Source organism: Indicator indicator, chromosome 16 (assembly GCF_027791375.1).
Source record: "Indicator indicator isolate 239-I01 chromosome 16, UM_Iind_1.1, whole genome shotgun sequence".
Classification (NCBI taxonomy): Eukaryota; Metazoa; Chordata; class Aves; order Piciformes; family Indicatoridae; genus Indicator; species Indicator indicator.
The window spans coordinates 6,572,794-6,593,158 of NC_072025.1; the positions used below are offsets into that span (position 1 = coordinate 6,572,794).

Consider the following 20,365-nt stretch of genomic DNA (forward strand, 5'->3'; position numbering starts at 1 on the left):
ACCAATGAAGATTATCTGTAAGAAAATTATTCTCTACAGCATAATTTAATCTCATTTTCTACTTTAAATAAGAATAGGACAGTATTGATTCAAAATCTGTACTCCAACACTTTGCAAAGTCAAGTTTGTTGATTAAAAAAACAAGGAAGAAAAGGCTATTCAGGCACAAAACTAAGAGACGAGATTTGATCCATGTTAACTGAGCACTTCTCTTTCTGTAATGCAATGTGCCTCTCTAATGAATCAGAGACACTCTCATCTTCATAGCTCAGTTAGAGCCAGCTCACACTGGAGTAATTTCAGCTGTTCACAGATATGTCAAAGCAGCAGGCTGAGATCTCTTCACATTCAGGTTTAAATACCTGACAGGCTGACTCAAGTCACAAAATCAGATCTTGGCGGTTAACAGCTGGGATGCTGCAAGCACTGGAAGCCCTGAAGCAGGTACAGGGCGGCAGTGCGCAAGCTCCGGCTGCCGGGGGCGGCTGGTCCTCAGCTGCGCTATTTGCGAGAGGGGCTGTCACGTGAGTCCGGCGGCCTCTGCGCTTCCGGGTGAGCGGGGGCGCACTGCGCGGCGGGACCTTCCGCGGCGGTGGTGAGGGTGAGGCCGTGGCCCGCACCCTACGTTCCTCCTTCGTCTTTCGCCAGGTACTGCCGCAGCGAGGGGCGGTAACGGAGACTTGGCATGCCGCGGCCCGGCCGCTCTGTGTGGGCGCAGGGCGGGGCCGCGGCCCGCCCGCCGGTGCGCGAGGGGCGTTAGGGCTCAGTCATGAGCCGTCGGGGTCTAGGCTTCTGCCGGGGCAGTGCTTGAGGGCGCCTCGGGCGTTAAGAGCTGCTGCCGGGCCCCGCCGGTGACGGTGCGACAGGTGGGCGGCTGGTGTCCGGGGCGGGCAGCAGGGCCCGCCTTCGCGTCCGGGCTCCTGCGGGGAGCGGAGCGGGCTCGTCGGGCGGCCCCGCTCTGTCGAGCTCCCGGCTTCCTCTGCAGAGCTCGACGGCGGCGCCGCCGTGTCCGGCTGGTGGTTAGCGCTGGGAGCCGCAGAGGGAGTTCTGAGCACGTAAATGTTAGGCTCGACACAGCGCAGCAGCACAGGCCTCAGCCCCATTCTCACTAATGGAGTTGGGGGTTGTCTTCAGTTGAACAGAATTACCCCCCTGCCTTGTCTTTTGTGCTGAAGTTTGTCCAGTGCCTTTTTCTGCTGTAGGTTTAGCAGATGCCCAGTGCAGGAGTATCTTGGCAGAGGTTAGAGTTACTTTCTAGTGCAGCTTTCAGTTGCTTTTTCCAGTACTTAGTTCCGCTGTGTTTCCAGCTACTAAGGTAATGTACGATGTAGTAATCGATTACTTCGGGCTAATTTCTGTGCATATTTAAGTTCTGCAAAGAAACTGTGTTTATGTAGAGTATAAATTCTTTCTGACTTGTCTGACAAGCTAGTATTTACCTTTACATGAGTTGCAGTGATTCAGAAAGCTGCATTCTGCTATTGCTCCGACTATGGAGTTTAAATTAGTATCTTCAGAAATGAATGCTAAGAGTGTTCTCAGAAGTTTTCTTTTTCATCTGATTGATTTTTCTACGCTTTGATGCTGAGGGAAAGGGGATAAATTGTTATTAATGAAAGAGCTTGCATCACCTCATTGTGCAAACTTGCAAATTACAAAGTCTGGATGCCCATCTTCCTATCTAGGAAGTACTTCTTCAGGTCATGGCTAGTGTGTTCATTCTAAAAGCTAATGGGTTTATAAAAACATTGAGACTTTATAGTGAGTTCACCCATGTGACTATGTGTACCAGAGAATATCTCTGTGCTTTACTTTTGGCATGTTGTAAAATCAAATGTGAAAAATACCCTTAGAGGCACCTCTTTAAAGCCTGAACCTGTGTGTAACTTAATCAACGCTTAGTTATTCTGTTGAAACAGTGAAGGTGAAATGTAGAAAAAAAAATAGGCTAAGCTTTGAAGTTGACTGACTTTTCAAGAGGAAAAGCAGGCTATTCTTGCTGATTGGATACGTAGTTCACTAGTGATCTTATTGTTGCAATTGTCTTGCAAAATAAATTTTATTTACCTCAAATGTGGTAATGCTGATCAAGGAGTGAACATAGGCCTTTTTATTGGGTAGGCAGATTTGATCATATGAACTAATAATTCCTCTTTATTTGTGTTTGCTTCTGAGAACTCCTGGTTGACAACATAAAAAATAAATTTTTCCAAGGAGTCTTTAACATCATGAGTAAAATGATCTCTTTTTCCTAAGTAGCAGGCACAGATTAGTGTCTCTGTTCAGTTCTCTCTCTGAATTTAACTTTCTGTAAAGGGCAATTTATATGGGACTTCTTAACACTGTTGTATTTGGGATTTCAGCAACTATCAACTAAACCAGCTCATTATTAATGAGAGAACTCTGAAAATTCTCTGTCTTTCCAGGAAAAAAGAGCACTGGAACATTGATGGTTGACTTTTGGTTCAAGCAGTGGTATTCTTTACATACAAACTTAAGTAGGTTTTAATCTGGTGGTCTGGAAATGGAAATCCATTCATTAGCTGTAGTGGAAGATTAATGGCTTTTAGTGATGTGTTCCCTTGCGATTCCACTTTTGTTTTGGTAATATTGTAATTTAGCAGGTGAGTTACTTATAAAGGCAGTTCTTGAGCACTGAAGTCACTCAGTGGTTCCACTAAAAGAGCAGAACCACATGGCAATCCTGCACCCAGATGTTTCTTGATGAAGTTTCTGTCCTTCAGATGGCTTCCAATATTCCAATTCAATTTCTTTACCTGAAGTGGGAAGTAGTGAACAGTGGACAGTAAAAATGATCAGGCCTGCTCTTCTCAGAAACCATGCCTTTTTGAGGTGGCTGTGAAGGGTGTTAGGATCAAGTAGAAAGTAATTGCTTTTTTTCTACATGATTAATAAATACTTGCATTATTACCATATACTGCATGTTTCAAGTTAAGCTTTTAGCTTTGTAAGCATTTATATTAGTGATGTAAAATTATTCATTAGTTGAATTTGAAGTTAGCACTTTTCTAACTTTCCTGAGAAGATTCCTTTTATTCCTTAATTACTCATTCTTCTAGTTGACAAATGATAGTCCTTTTGTACCTGAGACTTTAAGTTGAAACATGCAGATTAAGTAGTTCTTTTCAGTGTTAAGTAGGGTGTTGAAAACCTAAATTCGAGTTTATCTGATGTTGAATTTGGAACTTGCCTTGTCAGTTGTTTGTAATTGTACTGTGTGGTACTTAGTGAATGATTGCTTTCAAAGCTACATTACTGAGAAAAGTTGCTGATGAGAACTCCGTTAAGTAATGAGAAGTGTTTTGTAAAAGTGTCTTAAGCTTTGATTACACATGAGTAACTTTTAAACTCTGTCCCTGTTTTAGTGTATCATCTCGATGTAATGAAATGCATGCAGAAAGGAATTGCTTCTGTACTGAAAGTAAATAGATGTTACTTGGTATTCTTCAGAATTGAGGTGGGGAATCTGTTCAGGTCTTGGAGCAAAATCCCACTCGATACTGTCTTGTGGGAACTGTATTGTGGATGCTTAAGAGTAACACATTCACAAGCACAGTGACAGGGTTGGTTCGTGGTGATGGGTTAGTTTTTTTGTGCAAACACTCAGCAAGTTAGTACCTAGGAGAAACTGTATGCTGAGCATATCATCTCAATGAAAGAACAAACATGTTTCATGTGGAAAGTCATATGATTCAAGCAGCAAAAAACCTGCTCCAAGCAGCATATTAGTCAAAAAAAGATAGAGGGAGAGCTCTGTGGACAGTTGCTGGGAGCAACTTCTTGGAGACTCTGCACGAGCACATAGTGCCAGCTACTGAGCCATGTAGGGTATGAATGATTCAAACAAGGAGGGTCTGACCATTAAGATGAACTAGGTTACTACCTTCCAGAAATTTTATTCTGTTTTGTGGGCAAGGGGAGCAGGGAAATGTCAGTAAAGTAAGTTTGAATTTTGGTTGTTAGTGTTTAAGTTGTCTCTAATAGTGCAGTTTTAATAAGAAATGTATTTTAGTTTGCTTTTTTATTATTATTAATCAGCTTGTATACTGTAGCTTTAAAGCACTGTAGGATATTTTAAAAACAGTCTGTGGTTGTAATTAGGTCAGGAAAAGAAATTGGGATCTGTTGTGAAAGGTGATCCTACACAATAGGAAGTATAACATTTCATTTTTAGCCATGTGAAAAATAATTGTCTGGCTTAATTAGCAGTATGATTGCATTCACACCTTATACTTGTGTTCTGTGTTGATTGCTTCTTTGCATTTAAAAATCTTTCCTGTTTTGATCAGTGTTTTTTTTTTTTCCCATCTTCATTTAAGTTTTTCTGTTCCTGCCAATATTTAGAGCCAACGCAGTCAAGAGCATCAGCTGGCTTGGACTTGTATATCGGCAGAATGGTTTATTGCGTTTCATTATTGGGGATTCCTTGTTGCTGGTGATGGGTGAGCCTGAAAAAACACAGCTTGACTTGCACTTCACAGGGTGAGTTCTGTGAAAATGCTTTCTGAGATAGTCATCATCAGAGAGAGGGTTTTTGATGTTTCTCAAGAACTGAGTTGTATTTTAGGTATGACCATCTGGTTTGGTTTTGTTCTGTGGTGGTTTGTTTTGTTTTGTTTTGTTTTTTTCCTCAAAATACACACTTTTTGAATATCTCCTACAGATGCCAGAGAGCTGTCAGGTTTCTCACAGTTTAGAGTGAACTGGTGTGCTTGTAAGTAATTGGGTTGCCTAGGGTCTTGATTTTAACTGAAAGATTGATCCCTCTCAAGCAGGGCTTTGGAGTATATGAGATCCTGTTTCAGTTTAAATTATTGATGATAAAGCTTTCTATAAGCAATTTGGTATTAAAAAGAGTATCTAAGTCAAACTTTTCCTTGGTTTTGGGTTATTTTTTAGCTTTGCCTAATAGTGTAACATGCTGGTAAGTGAAAGGGTGTGTTGCAAGTATGGGAATTACAATAGTGTTGAAACTAGCATGTTCTTGTATGCTCCTGCAGCTCCTTTTCATCCCACTGTCCTCAAGACAAGAAGTTCTGGCTGATCAGGAGTCTCTACTAGCAATTCAAGTTGACTGAAGAATGGAAGGTGTTGAGTTTAAGGAAGAATGGCAAGATGAAGATTTTCCAAGGTTCTTAATTTTTTTGAGTAATTCTTATCAAATGCATAACATCCAGAAGAAGCCAGCTTTCTATTTTGCCAGTGAACTGACACTCAGTAACAATCTCAAAGGGATTTCTATTAATACAGTAGTCTCAAAAAGGCTTTGTCATGTTTCTTTATGGTCTAGAAAGGGATCACTTCTTGTTCGTGTGTAATTTAGTAACACGGGAATACAGCTTTTAAGTTTCCAGTGTTAGTAAAGTGAAAATGTTTCACAGTTAAGACTGCTAGAGGTGCTTGGGCCTACAAAGAAATGAAAACTGACTTGAGAGCCATTCTATAACAAGAAGCATATGACAAGTTTTCTTAAGGTTGACACACTGTAGCAGCAACCAGAATTTTGGCATTTGTCACATCAACAGATGCTCACTTGAATGCAACAAAGGAATTTTCTGGTGCTTTGGTGCTTTGTTTACTGAATGCTTGAATTTAAGCTATAGGTAAATTCAGTTGAGCATTTTCCCACAGTGTTTTTTGTGTTGGTTTTGTTTGTTTTTGTGTTTTTTTTAGCAGTGGATATTTGTGTTCAGGTGGCTACTTAAAAAAGAAAACACGTTTGTAAGAATAGTTTTTACTTTGTGCACCAGGCCCCTGCCAGAGGATGATCCTGTTGAGTCAGATATATTGGCTGCAGCTGGAACAGAAAGTGAAGCTGGTAAGACCATTCCACTCCAGTCAAGCTGATTGCTTACTACTTAGATTACTGTCTTTTTAAAGCTCTATTTTTGTGTTAGGGTGGGGTTCGTTTGTTTGTTTTGTTGTGGGATTGGGATAAAGATCTTGTCGAGAAAGAAAAGGGGGTTAGAGTACAATATGAGATTCTTCATCCTCCCTGTGAACAAAGCTATCCAGGTAACACTGGATGAAAATGAATTACTGCACTCAATTCCTGACCTGTCTTAAAATCTTGATTCTGTGCATCATTGAAGGCCTCCCTTTGTTTCCCTTCAAATTTCAAATCTTTGTGGCCTTTTAAGAATGTTGTCTGTCTGGTCCGAGGAGAAATACAGAGTTGGGGTTTCATGATGAGTTTTTCCTTCTTTTAATCCCTGCTATAGTTGTGGCATTTCCAGTGTTGCATCAGTCTTTTTTTTTTTTTTTTTTTTTTGTTCCCTGCTTTCAACTGCTGAGTTATACAAGTATCTGTCTTCTGTCTTACAGCATGCAATTATTCACCTAATAGTTTCTTTAATTGTCTGTCCTTGCTGTTGTCTGCCAGCTGGCTTGTTTGTTGTTTTGGTGTTTTGTTTTTTCCCCCAGCTTATGTAGTATGTTTTATTTCATCAAAGATGGTTGTGATATTACCAGTACCTAACAAAAACAAAGGACGTGGATCTATTGCATTATTTGTAACATTTATTTTGTATATCTAGACCAACTCATAGTATGCTTGGATAGAGCAAATGTTATGTGTAATAGCTGATTAGAGATGATGACAGCACTTCAGGTGGTTCTTCTGTAGGAAGTGTGGTGGTCTGCACTGATCACAGTTTGCATGCAGTCAGGTAAACTTGTGGTCTTGAGGACTTGAGAACTTTGATATTCACGTGCTGTGTTTTTCACCTCATTTAATTCTTATTCCAAATTGCTTAGATTTGCTTTTCTACATTCGCTTTGGTTTTGAAAAGAGTTTGGTGGGTGTTGTTTGGGTTTTTTTGTTTGTTTGTTTGTTTTTTAATACAGAGGTTAAAGGAACCAAAGTGAAGAAGAAGTTAACGGCTCCAGATATTAGCTTAAATTTGGATCACAGTGAAAAATCTGTTTTGTCTGATGACTTGGATGAAAGTGGAGAGATTGATTTGGATGATATAGATACTCCTTCAGAAAATAGCAATGAGTTTGAATGGGAAGGTAAGTGCTTTGTTCCTTTTGTCTAATGCCCTAAAGTAAATCTCTCGTTGTGCAGGTCAATGGTTTTTCAAGTGGGAAATAACTATGACTCAGTATTACAAGAGTACAAATATAAAGAAATTGGAAATAAATACAATGAGTTTTTAATAAGATGCAAGTCAGACCTGAAATGATTAGTGTACAGGCAGCATCATAATAACTAACCCCAAATAAAAACAGGTCTTTAATGATATTCACCTAAAAGATTCAAATCTACGGAAAATCCTCTCCATTACAGTATGTTTTTAAGAACTGACTTTGTGGAGGGTAAAAAATGTTTTACATGTGTTATAGATGAGTTTTAAGTAGAGGTGAACCATATAAAGGGGTGTAGGTTGGCTAGTCAGAAATGGATGAATTGCAAGCCTTTGTATCTAAGGAGGACTGAATGGTAGTTCTAAACATGTAACACCTCATGTCATCTTATCGTAGTGATATAATGGCAAAAGGTCAGTAGCCTTACAGTTATTGGCTGTCCAGACTGACTGCAAGTGGTGGAAGAGCCTCTATTATGTGTCAAGGATGCTTTATCTTATAGGCAAAACCTGGAGATTTCAGCAAATTGTAGTTGAGGTAAAAGCGTTGTGTGCAAATTTTTCAACTTGCAGTTTGTGTTTTAAAGCTCTTTTGTGTAAGCTAGGAACTCTATTGTTGGCCAAACAGTTGGGGTCTTTAGCTTAGGTAGACTTCATGACTAAACAGTATCTGGAAAGAGAATAAATTTGAGTAAAGAAGCTGCTGTCTTTTGACTGTTAAGTATGAAACACAACTTGGTTTTTATCCCATGATAGCTTATATATGGAGAAAGAAACTCTTGGTTTAAAAAAAAAAAAAACAAAAAAACAAAAACCACAGACATATTGGAAGTGAAGTTTTCTGAACAGAGACTGTTGGTTTACCTGTGTAAAAGGATTTTGATCATTCTAGTGAAGAACAGTTTGTATTTAGCGTTAGTTTTGCAGTGATGTGAAGGAAATATTCCAGATATGTGTGTCTTGTTTTTAAAAGTGGCTGAAAAGGGTTTCTGTCTTTTCTTCCTTTAATGCTGCTGTCTTCATTTTCCTGGAAGGATAGTTTCAATTAACAGCTTTGTCTTGGGAACTGACAACTAACTTGCAGTAGGTTTTTCTCGCTTTGGGTAAGGTCTGCGCCACGAAGTCTAGAATCGTAATGTAAATGCAGAAAATTGTTTCACAGATAGCTATCAGCATAAATTTCATGTATATTGATTGCACCCATATGAATGAAATTTAATTTCTAATAGATTCGCCTGCATGTCTGCTTGCAAGGTACTGTCAATATTTAAAATCATGCTTTTATGTCAGTCTGTGATCAAGCAATCTGTGTAATGATCATTGGAGTTAACCACTTTGTCTATTTTGGTGAGGCTCATCATGGTCTCAGCTGAAAGCCTACAATTAAGCAGTTTTCCTACATGAATGGAAATTCATCATGTGCCTTAACACAGAAAATTATGAAATTCAGTAAATGGGTAACAGGCAACAGAGTATTTTGATAAAATACATGAAACCCATCAGATCCTCTTCTGTAATGACTGACAGGAACTAAGTCATCTGACTGGCTCAAGAGTACTAAAATAATTAGATAGCAAAGTGGTTAACCTGAGTTACATAGTGGTTAACCTGAGTCACTTTACATTCATAGTGGATCTTCAATATGTTTTAACTTTGGCAGATGATCTTCCAAAACCCAAAACTACTGATGTAATTCGGAAAGGATCACTTACTGAATACACTCCAGAAGAGGAGAAAGATGATGGTCGACGCTGGCGTATGTTTAGGGTCGGAGAACAGGACCATAGGGTGGACATGAAGGCAATTGAACCATATAAAAAAGTTATCAGTCATGGCGGTAAGCCTTAGTGATATGCTGAAGACAACTGTTGAGAGATTATTTCCTTAAGATGAGTTAGGGTCACGGAGGAAGAGCTTTGGGCATGAAGAGTCATGTAACAGTTCATTTGTTGTAGTATTAAGGCATATGGTTGATTCTATTCCCCCCGCCATTAAACTGAGATTCTGAAATGTGCACTGTTCAGATGAAGCTCCCAACATGCACATGTGCAATAAGATGCACTTACCAGTTCTACAGTACCATCACTACCAGTATGATTTTTTTGGTTTTAAGAGTGTTGTAAGCATTAACTATAAATTGACTAAGGTATAAATCACTTTAATGACTCTTTCCAACAGGTCTGTGGAATTTAAGATGAGGGAAAACTGACTATATAAAATATTGTTAAATATATTGAGATACTGGTTGTAGGTACAGCATTTGATTTACATCAAATTCAGCTCTTTATTTATAGGTACACAGACTTAAAAAAGAAGCCTTGAAGTTTTCTGAAACTGAGTTAATTTGTCTATGGAGAATAGGTGTTTATAATCTCTGAGGTAACTAATGTCAAAGCTTACTTGAATGTGCTTGACTTCCTAGTCAGCATGTAGTCACTTTTGTCACTACTGCTGCTTTTTTCCTTTGGTTTTAGGTTATTATGGTGATGGGTTAAATGCCATTGTTGTGTTTGCTGTTTGCTTTATGCCTGAAAGCAGCCAGCCTAACTACAGATACCTTATGGACAATCTATTTAAGTAAGTCATCATCTGCCTCTGAATACTGTCTTTGTTTTCATATTATGAAGCCTAGCATTTTAATGCAAGGGCAATTACTTCTCTCTAATTAAAGCTTTTTGTATTTCAGATGAGGGAAAGGTAAAAAATAGCAAAGCAACACTATCTACTTCCAGGAGAAGGAAAACAATTATTAGATGTTGCTCAACACTCTTGTGGACTTTTTTTTTAACGCATTTAAGCATACTAGGAATTACATTAATATCCACAGGTCTTCATTTGAAAGTTTCCTTGCTTGTCTCTGCAGGTATGTAATTGGCACTTTAGAGCTGTTAGTAGCAGAGAACTATATGATAGTTTACCTGAATGGTGCAACAACACGGAGAAAAATGCCAAGTATAGGCTGGCTTAGGAAATGTTACCAGCAAATTGATAGAAGGTAAGAAGTTCTGCAGTGTTTTCTTACAGTATTCACATGCTCAGTGATTTACATAATTTAGGGAAAGCTGCTTTTTAATGTGGTGTCTGTACATACTGGTTAAGATTTAGTTAAGCAAATTACTTGCAGTATTGAAAACCTCTTCCTAAGCTAGACAATGTGGTATAGTGCTACAGGCATGCTTGGCTTTTGTTATGGTTTGTTCTTGGTTTTGGGGGTTTGTTTGGTGAAAGTAATTGTTAGAATACTGAATGCTATTACTACACAATATGATGAAACTTCATGTGTTAATGTTGATAAGGGGATCCTTTGTGAAGCACTTTATTGTTAGTAAAAACATTTGAAGACACTTTTCTTTGGAATGTTATTTCTTTGATGTTGTCAAAATATTGTATCTTAAATTTTGACTATACAGTTGCTTGGTATTTTTTTTTTTCTCTGGCAGACAGTATTTTCTAATAATGGAATGTCAGAATACTACATTTCTGTGACAGTTGTGCTTGCAAAAACTTCTTGTATATTCTTGTTGCCATGCTGCCTTTTTTTCTGAGTAATTATGCCTTCTGTTTAAATTCTATAGGTTAAGAAAAAATCTGAAATCATTAATTATAGTTCATCCTTCTTGGTTCATCAGAACACTTCTGGCCATTACAAAACCTTTTATTAGGTAATACTCTGGAAGCTCGCTATTTTTAAAAAGTAAAATCATAGAAACTGTTTACTTTACACTTGAAGAACTGTTTTAATATTGACACACCGAAATTTTTTGAAGTAGTAACTGTACCCTGCATTTGTTCTTCCACAGCTCAAAATTCAGCCAAAAAATTAGGTATGTCTTTACCCTGGCAGAACTAGCTGAACTCATCCCCATGGAATACGTTGGCATCCCAGAATGCATAAAACAGTATGTCTCATTATTCACACGTGTTCTACACTGATCATGCCTTAAAAACAGTATATATTGTGTTCAGTGATTGGTTTGAATGTAATAGCTTGCATTTAATAAAATACAATTCAGCTCAGATAATTGCTATCTTTAGGAGGTGTATCCCTGTTTGACCACATTGCTAACTACAGTTCGGTATACAGTAGCATGGAGAGTCAAAGTCCTGAAGTATGGGGATTTTAGCAGGTAGTGGCTTACGTAATTGCCAAGTTATGGTGTGTGAATTAAGTCTTCTAGAGACAAGGCCTGACTTCAGTTTGCTACCCCTTAGGATACTGAACTGGCTTGTGAATGAGAAATTTTGGGCATGTTGATACTGAAGTTGTTTGTAGTACCTTCAAGTGTATGTGCTAAAATGTAGAGGAAGTTAAATGGTGAAATATTACTTGGGTTGGAATTTAGTTTAAAAGAAGAGTTGTGGTGGGAAGAATGTTGACTCCCTACTCAGTTCTGAAACTTTGAAGAGGTGAAGGCATTACTAGTGTCCTTGGTTCTCTACCCTTCCTTCCCTCCAGATATGAATATCTATCAGCACAACTGTGCTTTCAAAATATGATACTTTTGTCAATAGCAGTAATAAGAGTTGAAACCATAGACTTGCGTCCTGAAAAGGACAGATGGAAATACTAACAATTCTGTTAAATTGATCAGCCTGCTGGAGGGTATAATATGAAAAACCTAGAGAGCATGCATCACAATAGATGTTCACAAACTGGGAACTCTATATAGATGACATAGTCTTGCTGTGTGGAGAGATGGCACATCCATGTTGGACAAATGTGCCCTCTCTCAAATGAGTAGTTATTGCAGTAAGCATTCAGCTGGTGTCAGCTGCATGGTGTAACTTTTTATAGAACAGTGTTCTTGGTGTGTAGAAGAACATGACAATGCTGAAGCAGCATTGTGTTATGCTTAGAATGTTTTTTCTACTGGAGCTTTTGAAGGATGTGTTAGGACTAGCCTGTCATTCCAAGTCTTCAAAGACTCCTTTCTGTATTGATGAACCTGTAACTATTCTGCTAAGGCTGGACTTGGTGGACTTGTGCAATTAATTCTTGGACTTCAGTGGAATGTTTAGCTTCAAACTCTTTTGGATACAGACTTTAGTGGTGAATATTAACACTGTACAAGAAGTTGTATTGAATTAATGTTATATCAGAGTAATTAAGTCAGTGTTCCTTGTTTAATTCTTATAAGTGTTGTAGATACAATGTATTTTTTTTCTTAATGATACTAGCTTTAAAGTTGGTATGCTTCTACAAACTGTGTTGACACTAATACCAGTGTGCAGCTTCTGTGAATTTGGCCTTCATGTGTTATTTACTGAAATCAAACTTTTCCTCACCAAGGTATGAAGAAGAAAAGTTTAGAAAGAAACAGAAAAGGTATATTCGTATTTTGATCAGGGTTGCATCTAGATAAGATGATTTGCACTGCAACTAACTCCCAGTTGATTGGCTTGCACAAAGGAATAAGCATTTGTAAATATAAACATGCACTAGTGACTAAAGTTTTATGCATGAAAGTAACTATACTGCCTGCAAAGTACAGTATGTCATCTGAAAGAACTCTCCCGGGGTGTTCAAAACAGGCATTTTGATCTATTTACATGAGATGCTTGCTTTTAAAGGGGTACGTGAATTCTCAACTGAACCTTCAAGAGGCAAAAGTATGCTTCTGTAGGTTTTACTCTTTCTAATAAGTGAAGTCTGAAGGAAGAGCTGGTTTTAGGGGCTAAGCTGTAGCTATGCATCAGCAGAGATGCAACTCCGGAAGATGCTCTGAGTCTTGCATTTTGTATCTGTGGTATTCACTACCTTTTTAGTTATCTGTGCAAGTTATAATTTAATTTAGTATTTGTAGTGCTGTTTGTATTTGCGGTGCCCATGTTCCTTGCTAATAAACACTGGATTTTCCGTTTTGTTAATTTTCAGTTTCATGCTAACTGAAAATTAACTATTCAAGCTATTGCAGCAGCCGATGAGTTCTTTAATGGATATGTTGTTTTTTTACTCTCACTAACAAAAGCAAAACTGAAAGGTTTTGCTACTAACTCTGCCCTTTTTTTTAATTACCCTTCTTGTATGTGCCCTAACTTGAGGGAGGCTTGTCTGTCTAGATTGGCTAACAAAGAGGAACACTGAGAGGTTAAAACAGAAGGCATGTCATTTCTGACAGTTATCAGGTAAAGCTAGTGACAAGTGTTGAAGGTTCTCTAGGAATTATTCCAATGAAGTGATAATTTTGCAGTGTGTAACCTACTAAGCATGTCAAATGTAAGAATGTATTGAATGCCAGTTCTGCTTCATTTCCTTCCTCCCCACCCTGAGTCACAGGTGTGCATAATTTGGCCCAATCCTATTGCAATGCCCATTGCATTCAGAGTGCAAACCTGAGGCTTTTAAAGGGTAATGTAAAACCTTTAAAAAAATCTACAGTACAACAAGCACTTTTTAGTGTCCCTCTCAATATAATCTCTATTGCCATTACTTTTGTAAAATTTATTGTGCTCCTAAGTGAAACTTCGGTGTAGAGGTCATGGGTGATGTTTGATACTGAGACTTTATCTGGTTGAAAGGCAGCATTTATTATAATAGGAGGAAAGGAGGTGTCTTGAAGTTGAATAAATTCCATGTCAAAATAAGCTTTTCAAAGATAACTGCAGTGAGGATGGGAATGAGTTGCATATTGAGAATATGGACAGATACTCAACTAGGATTGTTTCTAGACAGCTCTGCTCTGGTTCTTGGACCTTTACTAGGCTCAGTTCTTAGAGCTGAAAAAAAATCCCAACATACCAACAAACTTACTTCCCCTATTTATGGTTTGGTAGCCAAGAACTGCTGTCACTGGTTATATTAAAAAAAAAATAAATGGCTGCTTATTAGTTTGAGAGACTGGACCAGTAAGTTAAAGACAAGTAGGTTGTTAGAAGACAAACTCTGCCTTAGCCTGTCTCACTCTGGAACTCCTGTTGGTTTTTAAATTAATTTATCTCCACAACTTATTTTCTGAGAGATACAGCTAAGACTGTAGCTTGCTCTTACTGTGACGAGTAGAAGCATGTCTCATGCAGGCCTGTGAACCATCCACTGGTTTCCACAAAACATTTTGTTTGCTAGTCCTTAGGCAGATAAAAATCAAACAAGCCAACAAAATGCAAACTACAAAACAAACAAACAAAAAACCCCAAGAAAACAAAAATGAAAAAAATGCCAGCAAAACAGACCAAACCAATGTTTAGCAGCAAGTCTTAGAACTTAATAGAGAAAGTGTTGTAGTTAAGGAGCCGCTTAACTTTGGTTCACTCAGCTAGTGCTATTAGCTTCTTGGCTTAATTACTACAACATTAAAGGTAATTCTGTGCATACTCTACAGTGAAGTACATCAAAGTAGTGGTGCTTGATAGTATTGTCATGCTACCCTTAAGCTTTGTATTCCTGCTTGCATTTGTTTAAAGCACAGAACCTGCTTTTTTATTCCTTCTGTAGTAAAACTTCACTTGCACTTTTGAAAGCTTTTTGTTTTGAATGCTGTAGTTAACTGAAATGGTTTCTTAAAAAATAGTAAATAATTTATAGGGGAAGGTAGGAAAACAGATTGTGTTGTTTTGTTTTGTTTTTTTTTTTTTTTGCCTAAAATGAAGCATTGCTGTGACTGCATTCAGTAAAAGTCTTCATTTAATATTTACTAAAACTTTTCCCATGTAAAAGCTTCATATTTTCCTGTTAAGATTAATAGGTTTTGCTTAATATATAAGCTATCAAACTCAACAACTTCTTAACATAGTAGTAATTTTTCTGCTTTCTTTGCTAAGCAGAGTTGACCAAGAGCTGAATGGAAAACAGGAGCAGAAAAGCGAACCGTAAGTTCGGAGTCCAAACAAGACTGAAGAATATGCAGATGGAATGATGCTGATTTTGCTCCATTTACAATGCATTTTCTGTGTGCATGTACTATATAACCTGTTGCAAAAGGTGCTTAACTTCCTTGGACTAGCAGGCAGTGTACTGCTTACTGCTGTATTGGTTTTTCTTGACTTTAATAGCTATGTTTATATAATCATTTTATACTGCTAAATGTCAAAAAACCCCTGTTTCTAGAGGATGTTCTTGCAGTTGTTTATCTAAATGATGCATGTTCTTCAGCAAAATATTTATATACCTAAATGTTAAAGGAAAGAGATAATATATATTTTTATGACTGAGCAATATATTGTGTGTACCTGCTGAAGGAATTAATGTGCAGGTAGACAAGGCCATAAGTTACTTGTTATTGTATAAATCTGTTATGCTGTAAATGGTCAAGTGCATTTCTTTGTCACAGAAACCTTAATTTTTTTGGGTATTAACAACCACATATAATGTAGTCTTTCACAAGTGTGGAGATCCTTATTTTTTTGTTCACATACCTAATACAAGCTCTACTCATTTACCTCACTAGAGTGAGTAATGAGCTCAGAGCTGAAGCTTTTAATATCTTTTAGTCCTTTTTTTCTGAATACATAACTGCAGTTCTGTGAACTTCAGTCTGCTAGTCAAAGGGTTTAAGCCTAAGCCATAGAAGAGAAGCTAAACTCTTTGAATGACTAGTACGATATGAGACCTTTCTCAATTTCAGTTGTGAATTTTGCTTCAGTGAATCAAGGCTGTCTCAGCTGACAGAAGGAAATCAATTCATTGCAGTTTTTCTGGGGTGAATATCAGTTGCCACCAGTAGGAGCTCTGGTCATAACTCAGTAGAGCTTGGGAGTCACATAGATGCTCTAGTTGTAATCTCAATTGTTTGCAGAGGTATGGTGGGTCCTTGTAGATGAAACACCCATTTCCAAAACTATTTGACACATGATATCACCATTAATTTGACTTAACCAAAAAAGAACAAGTGACTCAAAAGTTGGACTGTTTTTTCCCTCCCCACAATGGTAGTAAACTTGTTTGTGGGAGGTGTTCTTGAATGCATAACTAGTGTCCATAGGTTTATCAGGACAACAAATAATGTACCAGTTGTGTGGTAAAACTTTTTGATATCTTTTGATAATCCTTGCAATTTTCTCATAAGGACAGGTACATGCAAATACATTCAGGAGTTGAGCAATATAATATTGTAGCAAATATATTAAATCTTCACTTTCAGTTTTTATTGTGCTCATGATTTTGTCTTAATGCCAAAAATATCACTGCCCAACGACATTAAAAGTCAGTGTTAGACAGTTCCCTTATTTAAAGAAACCAAAACAGTTGTGTTCAGCCAGATAACTATTTGATGCTGATAAACAGCAGTTAGTTCCACGGTCAAGACTTATTACCATTTAACAATATGTCTCTAATGATACATCTGTAGACTATGAGTGCTTATTTGAGTCAGATGAGGGCAAATTGCCCCTGTCTCAAGAGTTTGTCTGCAATTCAGAGACTTTCAAGATCTAGGTACTTGTGTTATAAAAGCTGCATCACATGTTTAAAGAGATTAGTATGCAGTGTGTTCTTTTTCAGCAGGAAGTCCTAATTTCAAGTTGCCTTGCATTTATTTCATCATGTTTGGATCTTGGTCTCAAAGCAGAACACAAATGTGAACAGTTTCTTTGGGGCTGAACAGTTTCTTTGGGGCTGTCTTACTGTCTTGCTTCAATTTCAGTGTTGAACCAGATTAATGTAAAGTTTCAGACAGTGAATTGGGCACTTCAAGCCTATTTGTTTCTGATACTTTCCAGTGTAGTGTGTATGCAAACCTTCTGGTTTTCACTGATTCTGTGTGGGTCCTAAAGCTAGATACTAAGTGTTCTGATCATCTCATACACATTTTTTCCTAATTAGAAAAAGTATTCTTGCCAGTAAAAGCATATTCTTAGTGGAAGGATTGTAGTTCTGTGTGTCCTGTTGCTTCCTATGTGTATAGTGGAGTGTAGAGTAGCCAATCCTCTGCATAGGTCAACTTTTACCTACTGATGGGATTGGTACTGTTTCTTTTGTGCAGGCTGAGTGGTTCTACGGTTTCATACTACAGCAGTACTATTTCTTTTGGGAATGTGCATGTTTACTGAATGGTTTATTTCTCTAGTATAAGTTTTTTGTGAATGAATATACAGCACAACAGTTCTTCTGCCCTTAAAGATCTGCAGCTGGAGAAAGATGTACTAAAGAACTATTCCCCTCTGACCTTTTGCAGCTCATCATCTAATGGTGAGGTGGATGTTTACGAAAAGTGGAGAGGTCCCAAAATTTTCTTGAACACAAATGGGTAACTTTTTGACAAACTTATCTCTCTTGAAATCTGTAAAAATAAAAAGATAATATATTTTAATATTTAAGACCATGACAAGTTGGATGTCATACTTCAATAAAAGTTAATTTAAAACCTGGATCACTTTGTGATAAGCCACAGCATTGCAGGGCATTCAATCATTCAATGTCACTTCCTTCTAAAAGTATAACTCATGTTGCTGGAATGCAGTTTGAACCCTGTCAAGAAAAGAATTTCATGAGTCACTAATTTACCTTTGATCTGGAAGTCTCATTAGTTTATATATGTATGTGTGTATTTGCAACTGAAAGAGATGTGTGTATGGATGTGACATTTTGTAAATCAGTTTCTACAAGAGAAGTGTTCAGAAGTGGCAAAAGTGTTTTGGAGAAAGTGTCATTAAAACCTAATGTGAATAGACTAGATTGCTTGAGTGTTCTGGATGTTCTGTGCAGAATGGCAAAGCCATGTGGTGTTGGAAAGCAGTGGAAATGGGTATATAAGAATTTAGTGCCTAATTAGATTGAAGGTTTTGAGGTTCTGGGATGTTAAAGTAGAGAACTTTTTGTTTCAAAACACCTAGAACTAGTTTGAATAGTGTATGACCTTGTTCATAACAATGGAGTTTAGTGGGGTTTTGGTTTTTCCTTCTTTTGCAGTGAACAGGTGAAGAATAGTACTTCTTGCTGTGAGAAACTTTGACGTGAGAAACAGTAGTTAAGCTCTGAATTACACACATTATAGCCTGTATTTGTTTGCATGTCTCAGCAATTCTGTTGCATCATATCTTAAATGTTCCAATGACATTTTATAATCTTTAACCAGTTAGTATCAGACTTCAAGATTAGGTAACATGGTGGTAATGAAATTGCCTTGAAGTGTCATAGGGAGGAGAATGTGGCTTTGGTGCCCAGGCAAATGTCACCTTCACTGATGTCATTTACGGAAATGTCTGTAATTAACTGAAAATAATGGACCTACATTGTGCATAGGCACTTTCAAAACAAATGAGAAATGAGTTTCTTGATGAAAAGTGTTTCTCTTCTAGTGTCAGATTTTTGTCCGTGTGTCCTACAGATTTATACAGTATTTATTACAAAGAAAGCTGACTTAAACGCACCTCTTAAAAAAGCTGTTGTCTTTGGATATGGTTTTAATTCTCAAGTCATTCCAGTCTCCCTCACTGAAGTCTCATACAGGGAGCAGAGGGATAATAGCTTGTGTGCTTTCTGTAACCACAGAAGTCTTACAAAGCTTGCATTGGAAATTGTTGTTCAGTCCTTGTGGATGCAGGTCATTCTCTAGAGGATTTGTGTCACTGGTTTTCAGAGATGCTTGAAGTAAATGCTTTAATTACACTTTTAAAAAATACCTGGGTTTAGTCAGAGTAGCACTCTGAAATACAAGGAGTGTTTAAATATTCATATTCTGAAAGATAGATTTTGCAGTTTTATAGCTTGAAAGTTCTAAATCGAATTACATTGTTTCCCTTATCACATCCTTTTCCCTGTATGGAGCTAATGCTTGGGGGGTGAAGGGGGGCAAAATGGCATTTGTGCCGTAAAGAGGGTGCAGTCATGTTAGTTTTTCATTATTCCCTGCAAGCGTGACTGAGATCAGTGAAATTAAAGGCGTTCTTTCGTCAAATAGATCTTCTGTTTTGCTATTTTGACTGCCCACATTACTCCCATTTACACTGAATTTTTCCATTTTTGTTTGGGTTGTGGCTTTCTTTTTTGTTTGTTTTTTCGTTTCGTTGGTTGGGTTTTTGTGGGTTGTTTTTTGTGTGTGTGGTTGGTTTGGTTTGGTTTTTGGTGTTTTGATTTTTGTCTTTTGTGGGGTTTTTTTGGTGGTGGGTTGCTGGGTTTTGTTTTTTTTGTTTTTTTTTTTTTTGCATTAATACTGGGGAGAAGCTGCTGGAATGTTTTCAAAAAGTCTTTGTTATCATGCTCCTTACTCTAGCATGCTCAGCTGCTAGTTAGTATTTATGATATAGAATTCCAGGTTAATAATTACAAAAAATATTAATGAAAGACAGGTGCTTACTTTCCAAGTGACTCTGCAGTTTCTTACTTTGTCATCTGAACAAAGTCTTTTCATCAAAAAGAAAAGCTTAAGTACTGAATGGTAGATACAAGGATTAAGATATTGTCTACTATTATCAATAGACCTAAGGTTCAGGGATGTTACAGTGGAGGCTTTCTGGTTCTAAAAAGCTTAAAACTAGTTAGAATAATGTGTAACCTTGTTCCTAACAATGCAGGCTAGCGTTTTGTGTGATGCGGGAAACGTGGAGCTGCAGTAGTCGTGCAAAAATATAGGTTGTGAATCATAGAGGATATAACTGGCTTAAAATTACTATCAATATTCTTCACAGTTGTGAATATTTTCTATTGTTCCAATGTTAAGTCCAAGGCTCCTCACCTACCTCGTAAGGGTATGATCCTTTGTTTTTTAATGAGCTTGTTTTCTGTTTGTTCCAAGGTGTCACGGACTAATACGATAAACAAATTTCTGAATGTCCTAGCTGTTACTAGTTATGGGAAACATTTTAATTGAGAAAATAAATAAATGTTATATGCAATAATCACGTTTGGAAAAGGTCTGAATGTTTATTTTTCTGCTTTGAAATATGTTGATAATCTCAAGTCTTTTGTGGCTGCATGCACCACCGACTTCCTCTGAAAAACATTACATTGGGTTCCCAGAGCATTATGGGTCACTAGTCGTAGTAGAATTAATATATTTTGAAGTTAGTTTCGAGTTGAGTGTTTCAACGCCTGTTAGTAGAGGGCGGGGCTTCAGTTTCGTGCCTGAAGGAGTGCATGGACGTCGGACACTTGCATAGGTAAAAGAAACCTAAACCCCGAACTACAGTCCTCTGAACTGCCCGTTAGTAATTCTGAAAAACTACCCCTACCTCGCCGCAGCACGAAGGCAGCGTTTAACGGATGTGGTGGGGACTGCAGCGGCGCAGTTCACTCTTTCCTACTGCCGCCGCTTTCCTGGATGGCAGGCACGGCCCGCGGGCCCCTTCTTCCGTCTCCTGCCCTTGGAAGCAAGGGACTGGCG

General features: G+C 37.8%; 1 protein-coding gene across 2 annotated transcripts; it reads left to right on the forward strand.

Annotated features, from left to right (window-relative positions):
* The first annotated feature begins 607 nt into the window (after window positions 1-607).
* BNIP2 (BCL2 interacting protein 2) lies at window positions 608-19,123 on the forward strand. 2 transcript variants are annotated; one of them, XM_054387710.1, is made up of 12 exons: window positions 608-648; window positions 4,366-4,503; window positions 5,022-5,152; window positions 5,772-5,839; window positions 6,868-7,035; window positions 8,770-8,946; window positions 9,584-9,686; window positions 9,973-10,104; window positions 10,685-10,771; window positions 10,910-11,008; window positions 12,400-12,435; window positions 14,871-19,123. In XM_054387710.1, the coding sequence occupies exons 3-12, from the start codon at window positions 5,103-5,105 to the stop codon at window positions 14,917-14,919; spliced, it is 969 nt and encodes a 322-aa protein (XP_054243685.1). In that variant the 5' UTR covers window positions 608-648; window positions 4,366-4,503; window positions 5,022-5,102; the 3' UTR covers window positions 14,920-19,123. The 2 variants fall into 2 exon arrangements, with proteins under 2 accessions (XP_054243685.1, XP_054243686.1); XM_054387711.1 differs by lacking the exon at window positions 12,400-12,435.
* The last annotated feature ends 1,242 nt before the right edge of the window (window positions 19,124-20,365 follow it).

Bases quoted from the DNA above. Each gene is read 5' to 3' on its own strand.
- BNIP2 (XM_054387710.1), top strand. From the start codon at position 5,103: ATGGAAGGTGTTGAGTTTAAGGAAGAATGGCAAGATGAAGATTTTCCA. The intron at 9,687-9,972 runs GTAAGTCATCAT...TTGTCTCTGCAG, and splicing joins CTTATGGACAATCTATTTAA to GTATGTAATTGGCACTTTAG. The intron at 10,772-10,909 runs GTAATACTCTGG...GTTCTTCCACAG, and splicing joins ATTACAAAACCTTTTATTAG to CTCAAAATTCAGCCAAAAAA.